We start from the raw sequence: 12241 nt of genomic DNA on the forward strand, positions 1-12241 counted from the left end.
TTAGTTTTTTACTAAAATCTTGTTTACTCTCTAACATAAAATTATCTATAAATTTAGAAAAGAAAAAAGGAACAATTTGTTCTAACATCATTGTTGTTTTTCATAAGGAAGGTCTCATATTCAAGTCTCATCACAATCAATGGTCTACACAATTTGCTGAGCAGATACTATAATTAGGTTAGAGTGTACTAAAAAAAAGACTCCATTATAAATTGAAAAATAATAATGTACGTAATAATTAAGCACAAAAAATAATGCTAAATAGTGGAATCCAATGCTGACTGCCCTCCACAAAGGGTTCAAAGTTGAAATAATGGCAATAAGAGCATCCACAACGGTAGAATTATTTTGTGATTTTTGAAGAGTTTTTGTAAGTGTGATTAGAAAAGAGAATATGAGAGGGGAGAGAAAAAAAAAACAAAACAAAACTAATTTAAAAAAAAAAAAAAAACACATTGTTAGATGCCCCCGTGTGGACACTTGTTGTGCGCGAAACGTGCACAACCTCAACCTTTCCTCTCCCTTCGTTACTGTTCCAAAAACCTTTCCTAACAGATGAATCCAATCTCTCTCTCCAATTTATCAGAAATAACTACCGATATTGATGCTATAGCACTATAATTGTGCACGTGATTTATTACAAAGGTATCTTTTTTGGTTTCTTTAGTTGTTGCCAAAAGATTGGAAGTTCCCAGCTCTGAAATACACTCATTAATTAATACTACAAAATTATATTAGTGCTCCTTCTCATGCTCCCACTGTAGCCTTTTTATTTTTTAAAATTTCTTTTTTTTTTCTTGAACTTTTATTTATTTAGTAAATAGAGAAAGTGCAAACCTTAATTTAATAGAAGAATAAAACACTAGTGACATGGCAAGTGCAACCCTTAATTTCATTCGAAAGTGAGTTTTCATCTCCATAATTTCATCGCTTGTAAAATGACATGGCTAGATGTTATGTCATTTAAAAAATAATAATTATGTGACTTGCAAACATTGCAATACTGACAAAGGCAGTCAAAGTCACGATAGTGGGTCTACTATTTCCCTTTTTATTTGTTATTATTAATATTAATATTATTATTATTGTTGTTGTTGTTGAATTGAAATTGCATGGATGTAAATAAAATAGTGAGTAAATTGAAAATATGATGATATGGTGTAGTGTCTATTTTTGAAAGTAAGATCTATTTCTTAAAGTGAGAGACTACTGCAAGACGCTATGATGTTCAATCCAGTATGATTCTAATTAAATTGTTGGGACAAAAAAAAAAAAGTAATATGATTGTAGTTTGTTTGAGTATGAGTTTTGATTCATATGGTTGAGTACAAACCAACCAAACCTACCATTCATACCTCATTCTTCTCGTTTTCTTTCTCTTATTGGGTGTAATAATTGACATTTCCTACATGCCATGACTTTATATATACTCCATATTGATGGCACATGGAATAATACTTATCCATCCAATAGTGTGTGTGTGTATTTTATATATATATATATATATATATATATATATATATATATATATATATATACTGGTTCAATTGCCAGTGCAGATTGCACCATTAAGTATGCATAAATGCAATGTATGGTGTTCGAAAAAAAAAACACTAGAATGAAATACACAAATGCACCACACACAAAAAAATCACCACACCTGATGGTGCATTTTTGAACACTTTGTGATGCATTTATACGTAGCTAATGGTGCGTGACCGTATGACCGCACGGGAACGTGATATATATATATATATATATATATATATATATATATATATATATATATATATGTGTGTGTGTGTGTGTGTGTGTGTGTGTGTGTGTTTCTTTACAAAGAAATTGCATTGAACTTGAAAGGAAAACAAATTTAATAGGATTTGCAACAACATAATAAACTAAATATTTGTTGTTGATAAAATGAAGATAAATCCTAATAGTAAAGTACTAAAGTGTGATACTCAACCCTCTAAATTTTTTTAATAAAATATTACTTTTACGTGAAATAATTTTTTTAATGCAGGACAACCATAATTTATCTAATGAATAATAGAAGAAATGGTATTCAAACTTAGTTCATATCTACTATTTGAACAACTCTAAACCTAATAGGGAGTTAGTATACTAAGAAAAATAGAAAATGAACCAAAATACAGTTACAATTGAATCTTTCGACCCCACTGACTAATGTTATTATTATAGGTGGCAAGATATTTTACAAGACAATCATTAATCGTATGACTAATGGAGAAAATTGTTCCTATAGACAACTCAGTTGGTCACAAAATGAAATTTGAAAATAATGATCTGAGATCGAGTCTCACCAGCAGCAGCATGAAGCAATCTCGCACCATTGTGCTAATTTACATTTTCCAGATGCTTTGTCGGATCGGGGCCTGGAGAGCCATTGGAATTGGAAATTTAACATTTTGGAAATAAAGTAATGGAGGAAATAAGACTTAACTCTAATGAGGACAATCATAATGAGTTTGGTAATCACAAGATTTCAATTTTACTTTCCGGAGCATTTGTCTATTGACCTTCTTGATTTGAACCTGTTATGGACAACTTATATTAATTTATCTTATTGTATTTTACTTATTATACATATTTAAATAGTGATTGTGAATTTTCTCATAAATCAAAATTAAGTAGGTTACACTGGAATCATTTGACCCCACTTGGCCATTTTTTTAAAATCATAGGTCGCAAGGTATTTTGCATACTTCTTTGTTTTAAATTTTGACCAACCTATTGCCCTATCCACTTTCTGTTTTAAATTTGTAGTACCAGTGTACCACCCACCATGCATCCAATTTTTAAAATGATATTTTTTATACATTCATATATTCATTACGGTAAAATTAATTTGGATTTGATCAGGGTGCTTGAAAAAAAGTATGAGTCAATTGTATTAGTAATTTGCTTACCAATTATCTCTCTAAAAAAAAGTTATATTTGTCTAGAAAGGGGTAGGTAGCATAATTCTCGTACTTGGATGTCATAAGTTCGATTCTTGCCAACTTCCTCTTGACCAAACTCGTCTCACAGGGTATTCTAAGTGTTGTTTATCTTTCATGTGTGGTTTGCGCACTATTACACAATAATAATGTTTATCTAGTGCACACTCTTGAGTAATGATCTTCCTAGCCAGATTTACATTTCCTGTGTGGTTTATGACTATTACACAAGAATGTAGTTTATCAAGTAGTGCACACTTTCATATAATGGTTGCGAATTTCTCTCACCGCTAAAATGGATGTCACAAGTTCGATTCTTGCCAACTCCCTCTTGGCCAAACCCGTCTGGCAGGATCTTCTAAGGGTGTGTTTGGTTCGCACATAGGAATCGGAATCGGAATCGAAATGGGTATCAAATACTTGGTAATGGTAATGGTAATGGTTTTGGTGAAAGTATTTAACATGTTTGGTAGTAGGGTGGAATGAGAATGGTTACTATTGTATTTGGGTATAGGTTTTTCAATTGATGGGGTATTCGAAACTCATAGTAGTGTTCTAAAAATCCATCAACCAAACAACAACAATCACTTTCATACCCATTCGGTCATTCCTGTGTGCAAAACCCACCAACCAAACACACCCTAAGTGTGTTTACCTCTCATGTGTGATTTGCCACTTTTACACAATAACAATGTTTATCTAGTGCATACTCTCGAGTAATAATCTTCTAGTCAGATTTACATTTCCTGTGTGGTTTATGACTATCACACAAGAATGTAGTTTATGAAATGCACACTTCCATATAATGGTTGCTAGTTTCTCCCATCACTAAATAATGTCATATTTCAACTAAAAGTTTATTGAATATGTGCTAGTTTTTTTTTTTTTTTTCCCCCTAATGTACCATGCCCACAGTTAGTACACAAAAAAATTTCTTTTAAAATCCCACAAACTTTAAAATATCTCAATGTACTTGTACATCGATATATACGTCGAGAATTTTAACTCATAAAAAACACAGATATTTGTTTGCTTTTTTTTTTTTTAACTGACATGCGACACTTTATATTATTCTACTTATTTATGTTTTCACTGTAACATTAGGTTATATCATTTTATTTGTTTTTTTCGGATATAACATTAAAAAACAATTTTAAATATTAATAACACTTCAGAAATTTGTTAAAAATTTATCCGAATCATAGTATGTCCTTGATGGATTAAATTACCCAGGTAACTCGAGTAGTCCGAATCAATTAACTCAATAATTGAAAGGAATAAATGAATATGATAAAATAACGAATGTAAAGACAAGAATATTGATCGTGGAGAGCGTTGGGCTCGACCTTAGTGACCTGAGGCTGAGGCCGAGGCTGAGCATTGGGCTTGGCCTTGGGGCTCAAAGGCCACTCGGACCCACCTTGTTCTGCTCCATAGGGTCAGTTCATTCCAGATCCAACTCTAATATATCCATCAGTCCAAAAAGTTTTTTGTTTGTTTTATTTTGGGAAAATGGCACTTTTTCCCCCTAAGTTATATACTTATAGTACTTTTTCCCCTCAATTATTTATGTAAGCACATTAGTCCCCTCAATTATTTTAAAAGTGGTGGTTTTCCCCCCTGATATATTAAATTGACATTTCTACCCTTAAAGTAAACATTTTATTTATTTTACTTCTCCAACAAATTATTGTGTATATGTAGCAATGACCACGGTTCGGTTCGAACTGGACCGGACACTATAGCAATCGAATTAAAAGTTTTCGGTTATGATTCAGATCTAGAATCCAATATTTAGATTTCAATTTATTAAATTTATGAACCAAAAAAAACTGGATCATGAACCGTGAACCGGCGGTTCCGGATCCGGTTCGCGATTTTGAACTGTCTTTATTTTAAATTTTATTTTATTTTTTATTTTAAAATAGTCTAAATTCAACAATAAATGTATTTTATTTTTTCAGTTCGGAACATGAACCGGCCATTTCGATTTGCGATTTTAATAAACTCTAAATATCGCGTTTTGATTCTAAATTGTAATTGAAATATTTTGGTTTGGTTGCTATAGTATTTGTTTGGTTTGAACCAAATTACAGTAATAATTTGTTGGAGAAGAAAAATAAATAAAATATTTATTTTAAGGGTAAATATGTCCATTTAACATTTTAGGGGGGAAACGAGCCACTTAAATAATTCATGGGAAAAAAATGCTATAAGTATATAACTCAAGAGGGGTAAAAGTGCCATTTTCCCTTTTATTTTTTATTTTTTGTTGTTATTGTTGAGTCTGCCATTTACTAGTACTTTAATTGAATGGTCCAAACTCCCCTTCATGGAAGACACCAAGGATGAGTACAAAGTCAATGGTTAAAGGGAATTAGGCTAACCTTGTTTTTGTTTTTTGTTTTTTTGTTTTTATAACTCAGGATTCTCCACTTTTAATAGACTTCATGAACCTACCTCAATTTCATAAGTAGATAAATAGAGTCAATCTAGTTTCAAGACCTAATATTGTTGTTTATAAACAAAAGATACAATGAACAACAATTCTTGAACCCTTACAAACCATAATTCCATTTAAGAAAAATAACATGCCAAATCAATGTGAAACAATAGCATTTTAGAATAGAAATGCAAGGTAGGGTATGTAGTAGTAAAATACAACTTCAAGTTCAATCCTTTCATGGCTTCCAGATAATAGTTGTTTCTGCGACCATAGAAGTAACCACGTAAGGATCCATATTCGACGCAGGTCTCCTATCCTCAAAATAGCCCTTGCCCTCTTTCTCCGTGTCTCTGCCAACCCTAACCGAGGCTCCACGATTTGCCACACCCTACAACATCAACCACAACCAATGTTTAACACACACACCACATGAATCTGATATGTTCGGCATATCTAGCTTATAAGCTAGTTAAAAGCTGAAAAACTTTAAAGTAATCAGGTACTTATTTTGAAACGCTACTAACAAAGTAATTAAAGAGAAAGAAATATTACCCATGAGAATTTATGGATATTAGCAGTTTCATGCCTTCCGGTGAGGCGACGTTCATTGCCTTCGCCATAAGCAGCAATGTGTTCCTTGTGCTTCAGCTCCAGTTTTGAGATTGCCTTCTTTATCACTTCAAAACCTCCATCATTCCTCATCGACTTTGTGCTGTTAATAGTTAATTAACACAATTTCAACCCCGTTAATTCTACGTTTTACGCCATTTTTCTTCAAATCAAATATATCTAAAAGTCATCTTAAAACTAGAACCAATTAACTAAGAGTATCATTTCAGATCATTTAGTGTATAATACCTGTAATTTGTATGTGCACCAGCTCCATTCCAATCGCCCTATCACAAACCGATTCATAAATAAATTTCAACTAAATTATAAAACATACCGTCCAAGACAGCGAAATAGCTAATAATTATATACAAAAGACTAACCGGAATGGGTTTGGGATCAAAGGAGAGAACCACTCCAGCTATCTCAGTAATCCTCTGTTAAACCAGATAATGCCGTGTTTATTAGATGATCAATCAGCAATATCATTCACAATTATATGTTATATATATTGCGATCTAATAATACCTCTAGAATGTAACGTGCCACCCAGACTTCATCACCAGCACTGATTCCGACAGATGGACCGACTTGAAACTCCCACTGAACAAAGAAACATCGAAGAGTTGAAGAAATTGACAGTCATAAAAAAGAATCATCATATCATTATTCTTTTCCCCGCTAATTACCTGTCCGGGCATAACTTCACCATTGATGCCACTGATGTTAATACCAGCATACAAACAGGCCTTATAGTGAGAGTCCACAATGTCCCTCCCAAAAGCCTTGTCTGCACCAATTCCACAATAGTACGGTCCCTATCCTCACACAATTAGGTATAACGGGGTTATATACAGATACTACATTGTAACAGAGTTAATAGTAACCAATTTGTTCATGAAATGGCGGGGAATTAGTGAAATAAAATAATGGAAATACTTACTAATGAAGAAATAAAATAATTACCTGAGGCCCTGGAAATCCTCCCACAGGCCAACCAAGTGGCCATTTCACATCTTTCTGCAACAGAGTATACTCTTGCTCTATTCCATACCTTTTATAATGTTTATTTAAAAGAAAAAAATCAACATTTATTTAAGGAAACAATAATTATTTTAGGCTGCTAAAATTAAATTAAAAATGATGTAAATATAATATACCATGGCTCTTCAGCAACAACATCTGGATGGTTAAATATTTTTGCTGCATTATATCTCTTGTTTGTTGGGAGAGGCTCACCTGCTGGAGTATAAGCATCACACATCACCTGTAATGATTTTTTTTTAAAAAAAGGGAATTTTTTTTAATTCATATAACAATAAGCAAACTTAGATAAATTTAAATTTTTTTAAATAGAAATCCCAAACTCCAACTTACAAGAATATTGTTGCCTCTTCTAAAAGGGTCCCTGAATATTGCCTGAGGACTATAACCAAAAGAATAGAATTTGTAATTTAAAAAAAAATCCAAAAACAAGTTTTAAAACAATCATAAATAAAAAAAATGGATTATAAAGTATAAGGATCATACTATAGGATGACTTCACTGTCCTCTCCCGGAGCTTGGCCAGTGCTAGAACCATCATAGTTCCACTTTGGAAGCTCAGAAGGGTCTTTTACAGCCTTAGGAATGGTCTATAATTCAATAAACAAACAAATCATTAATTCCCAAAATTCCTTTAAAAATACCAAAAAATTCCTTTTTTTTATGATATAAAAGAAACCCGCAACCAGAGTTCGTTCATGTGATCAATCAGCCTAAATTGGTCATAGCTGATCCGCTCAAATTAAAAATATCAATAGAACATTGAGAATCGAACCAGTAACCTTGTGGATACTAAGTTAACAGTCAGATCTAAATCTCTCTCACACACAGAGAATTATGTGTATAGCAAATTACCCTGGCTTTGCTCCTCAGGCCCAAACCAGTTCCATCAATCCTGTTCAATCATCAGAAAAAATATTACGAATTCACACACATCAAGCAAAACAAGCAGTGCATGCATGTATATACAATAAAGCACAGGAAAACAAGTATGAAAATGAAAAGAAAAAAAAAAAAAAAAAAAAAAAAAAAAAAACACCAAACGAACCATATGTATTCAACAATGATTTTGTCGGTGGTTTCGGAGAGATCAAGGTTGATCAAATCAGAAAGCAAAGCCATGATCTTTCTCTACTCTACTCGATCAATAAGAACACGGCACAGAGGTTGAAACAAGTCTAGGATTTATGGACTCCTGCTGGCCTTCATCATATAAATAGAGACAGACGGATTAAGGTTGGAAATTACTTTTTTTTTTCCTTTTTAAAAAAAAATTATTATAAGGTAATTAAGAAATGGTTATTTATTTAAATTTAAAAATTAGTCTTTTTAATTCTTTAATTTTTATTCTATCAATGGAATGTAATTTGGAGATTAATAAGATTAATTATATCAATGCTATGAATTTACAGTATTTTTAGTATATATTATTATTGCAATGAAAATAAAATAAATTCTGAGAAAAAGATAATGATGACATAATTAAGAGTTTAAACTCAAATGGAATCTTTTTTTGAAATAACCTCAAATGGAATCTATTTAATGCGGAATCCTTTTTGACCGTTTACAATTGGTATATCCCGTTTTGGTAGGAATATGGGATCTGAATCTTGGAGTATAGCACGTGTTTCACCAACCCCTTATGCGGTCTGTCATCAGGTTTATCATTTAACCATGGTTAATTTTATTTATCTACAGGTGCATTTGGTGAAGGGAGTGTTTGGCAATTTGAGGGTATTAGCTTATTTTTATTTGTGGGTAATATAAAAAACTATAAAGTAAAATACTGGATAAATTATTTATTTAAGGCTCTGTTTGGCCTTATTTAAGAGCATATAATATAATTTCTTTTAAACTATTAATAAGATATATAAGTTTTGTTTGGTAATGTTTCAAAAATAATGAATAGATTATCTTGAAACGTTATTCTAGGTAACATATCAAAAATAAATTAGTAGTTTCTAAATTCTTCTCTTCCAATTAAAAAGACTCCTTCGCCGTCAAGCATTCTCCATCATCTTCATTTAAACGACTCGGACCACTTTGGAAATACTTATTCCACCCCTTAACAGACGGTGGAGATGTACTCTAAAATACTCACTAAAATTCTATACAATCATATAAGTTAAATAATATTTGATAAGATTCTATAAATCTCTACACTTCTGCCAAAAATTAATGTAGACAATTTTGGCATCATATTTCAGTAAAAAAGCTCACATTATTTAAATAAATAAAAAAAAACGGCAACAACGTTGCAACGAGAGGAATCTGCCATCAACAATGTTTTCACATAGGTTTTTATGCATTTAGTACATTCTAATAAAAAAAAAATTTCATTGGTTCTAGAAGGAGAAAATTACGAAAAATGACAACAATAAAGATGGAATAATCCATGGAGATAACTTAGCTGCCCATCAACTATTCGATAGAATTTAGGAAAATATACCAAAACACTCACCTCATTATTAACTAAATATTTTTTTAAAAGGTTATTTGCATTGATATTTAACAAAATGTTGTACTAATTGCAAGGTTGCAATGTGTGTATATATATATATATATATATATATATATATATATATATATATATAATTGCAGAATTCATATTAATATTAATGAAATAAGGATTATAGAAATAATATATTACTAAATATAACTATGGTAACATTTCATTAAGATCTAAATAAAATCAAACTTACCAATTGAAGAATATAAGAAAAAGATATTGTGTATGCAAGTGCATGATAATAATAATGTGAAAGATAAGAAGTTATAATGACAGAGATATTTTTGTCCGAATAATTATGTAGTACAACATTTATAGTATAAGGTACAAAAAAAATTTAACAAAAAAACGGACATTGTAGTATCTGTTCATATGCTTTTTCAACCTACTGAAACATAAAGAACCAATAACGCCTCCATTGAGGCTCAAACTCATAATCTTCCAAATGAAAGTCCAACCCGGGTGCCATTAGACCACATAGTCCTGATAAGTAATTTATTTCTTATTTTGTTTAATTTATAACAATTTTTATGTCAGCAATGACAAGTGTGAAGTATCTTATTTAAAATCTTGTTTGACATTATTTAAAAAAATCACATCTATATCTACATCTACATCTACATCTACATCTACATCTACATCTACATCTACAATGCTAATAAGAGCCAATAATGTTAGGCCCTTAAGTGGAACAAAAAAATGTCGGTCCTATTGTTTCTTAAAATGAATGATTCATATTATACTATTGTTTCTTAAAATGAATGATTCATATTATTTTTATTTGGCACAAGTGTCAGATGGGCCTATTTGACATTTGTGCCTTTTTATTTTAGTATTTTTTTATTGATTTCCTTATTTACCCTCTATTATATTATTTTCTTCCCTTAAATAACCTAAATTCCGTTAGCATACACTTTAGTAACGGAATATTCCGTTAAGTATTTATTATTTTAACTTACACATTAATTTGTATAAGAAAAGTCTTAGTTTCGAACCACATCCCAATTAGAGTTGGCATAATTGTTAAACATATACTACGAATATGTTAAAATATATTTAAAATATATATAATATAAAATTTAACATAAACTTTGTTCAAATAATTAGTCTGACTAAATACATAACATTCAAAGTTAAGTATCAAAGATTATAAATCAAGAACTTTAAAAATCATTTGATCAGAAAAAAACTTAATATTCTTTTGATTATTTAGATCAGAAAAAAAACTTAATATTTCAATTATACTTTTACATTAATATTTTTTGTATGTATTTTTTTTAAAAAAAATCAATGATTGCATTATTGTTGATGAAAAGTATATACGCCACTTTATTACTCTTATTAAACTAAATAAAGTAGTAGCTACAACAAAAAATAATACATATGCATTTAATTAATTTAGAATTAGATGTCTATAATGTCTTTATTTAAAAAAAAAATATTCATTATAAAAAATTTAAAAATAGATATAATTTCATTAGTTATATTATCTTTATTTTCTACAATTCAAAGATTCATTACCTTCAAATTTATCAATTTATTATATTCACTGCATTGTCCATTGTATTCTTTTTACATTATCTTGTAATTAAATATCAAAGTTATAATACAAAATACATTATATATATTTATTTACCAAGTATTTTATACAAATATAATAAATATTAATATTTTGTTAAATACTTTCACATGATAACCTACGACACACATCTCACAATGCATGAAACATGTAGGGGAAAACTACCACTACCAAATATCGATTAGAAAATTCAATAAATATTATATTGCATCTATATATTTTGAATTACCGATTTAAATAAACAAATTCAATATTTATTTACATATGCATGAACATCTCCGATACGCACGTCCACCTTGCAAGGTGGACACGGTTCCATAGCATAATTTGCCCACTTTATTGCTCTTAAACTAAATAAAGTAGTAGCTACAACAAAAAACAATACATATGCATTTAATTAATTTAGAATTAAATGTCTATAATGCCTTTATTTAAAATAAAATAAAATTATTCATTATAAAAAATTTAAAAATAGATATAATTTCATTAGTTATATTATCTTTATTTTCTACAATTCAAAGATTCACTACCTTCAAATTTATTAATTTATTATATTCACTGCATTGTCCATTGTCTTCTTTTTACACTATCTTGTAATTAAATATCAAAATTATAATACAAAATACATTATATATATTTATTTACCAAGTATTTTATACAAATATAATAAATATTAATATTTTGCTCAATATTTTCACATGATAACCTACGACACACATCTCACAATGCATGAAACATGTAGGGGAAAACTACCACTACTAAATGTTGATTAGAAAATTCAATAAATATTATCTTGCATTTATATATTTTGAATTACCGATTTAAATAAACAAATTCAATATTTATTTACATATGCATGAACATCTCCGATATAATATTGCGTTGATATACTTTAAAATACTTATTTAAAAATAATCATTGGGCATTATCTCATTCGCGCAAAGCGTGTAAAAAAACTAGTTGTATAATGTGTGTCAATATATGGAGAATATATGTCAATAGATAGGTGAAAGATATATTTATAATATGTTTTATATTTAAATCATTTTGATTTATAAAATTGTCTTTTACTTTTTTATTTCATTGAATAAATT

General features: G+C 29.8%; 1 protein-coding gene across 1 annotated transcript; it reads right to left on the reverse strand.

Moving 5' to 3' along the window:
* Positions 1-5442: 5442 nt before the first annotated feature.
* LOC109163112 (glutamine synthetase cytosolic isozyme) lies at positions 5443-8258 on the reverse strand. The gene is made up of 12 exons (XM_019311838.1): positions 8108-8258; positions 7915-7954; positions 7546-7649; positions 7393-7441; positions 7176-7282; positions 6982-7069; positions 6705-6833; positions 6544-6618; positions 6399-6452; positions 6265-6302; positions 5959-6118; positions 5443-5794 (listed from the first exon to the last, which is right to left on the reverse strand). Exons 1-12 carry the CDS (start codon positions 8179-8181, stop codon positions 5642-5644), a joined length of 1071 nt encoding a protein of 356 aa, XP_019167383.1. The 5' UTR covers positions 8182-8258; the 3' UTR covers positions 5443-5641.
* Between the last annotated feature and the right edge of the window lie 3983 nt (positions 8259-12241).

Source organism: Ipomoea nil, unplaced genomic scaffold, assembly GCF_001879475.1.
Source record: "Ipomoea nil cultivar Tokyo-kokei standard unplaced genomic scaffold, Asagao_1.1 scaffold2975, whole genome shotgun sequence".
In the NCBI taxonomy this organism is placed as follows: Eukaryota; Viridiplantae; Streptophyta; class Magnoliopsida; order Solanales; family Convolvulaceae; genus Ipomoea; species Ipomoea nil.

What these genes read in the sequence shown, in the direction of transcription:
- LOC109163112 (XM_019311838.1), bottom strand. Translation starts at nt 8,181, where the DNA reads ATGGCTTTGCTTTCTGATTTGATCAACCTTGATCTCTCCGAAACCACC. An exon ending in GAAGAGGCAACAATATTCTT is followed by an intron (nt 7,283 to 7,392) that starts GTAAGTTGGAGT and finishes AAATCATTACAG; the next exon opens with GTGATGTGTGATGCTTATAC. An exon ending in TGGCACGTTACATTCTAGAG is followed by an intron (nt 6,453 to 6,543) that starts GTATTATTAGAT and finishes CTGGTTTAACAG; the next exon opens with AGGATTACTGAGATAGCTGG.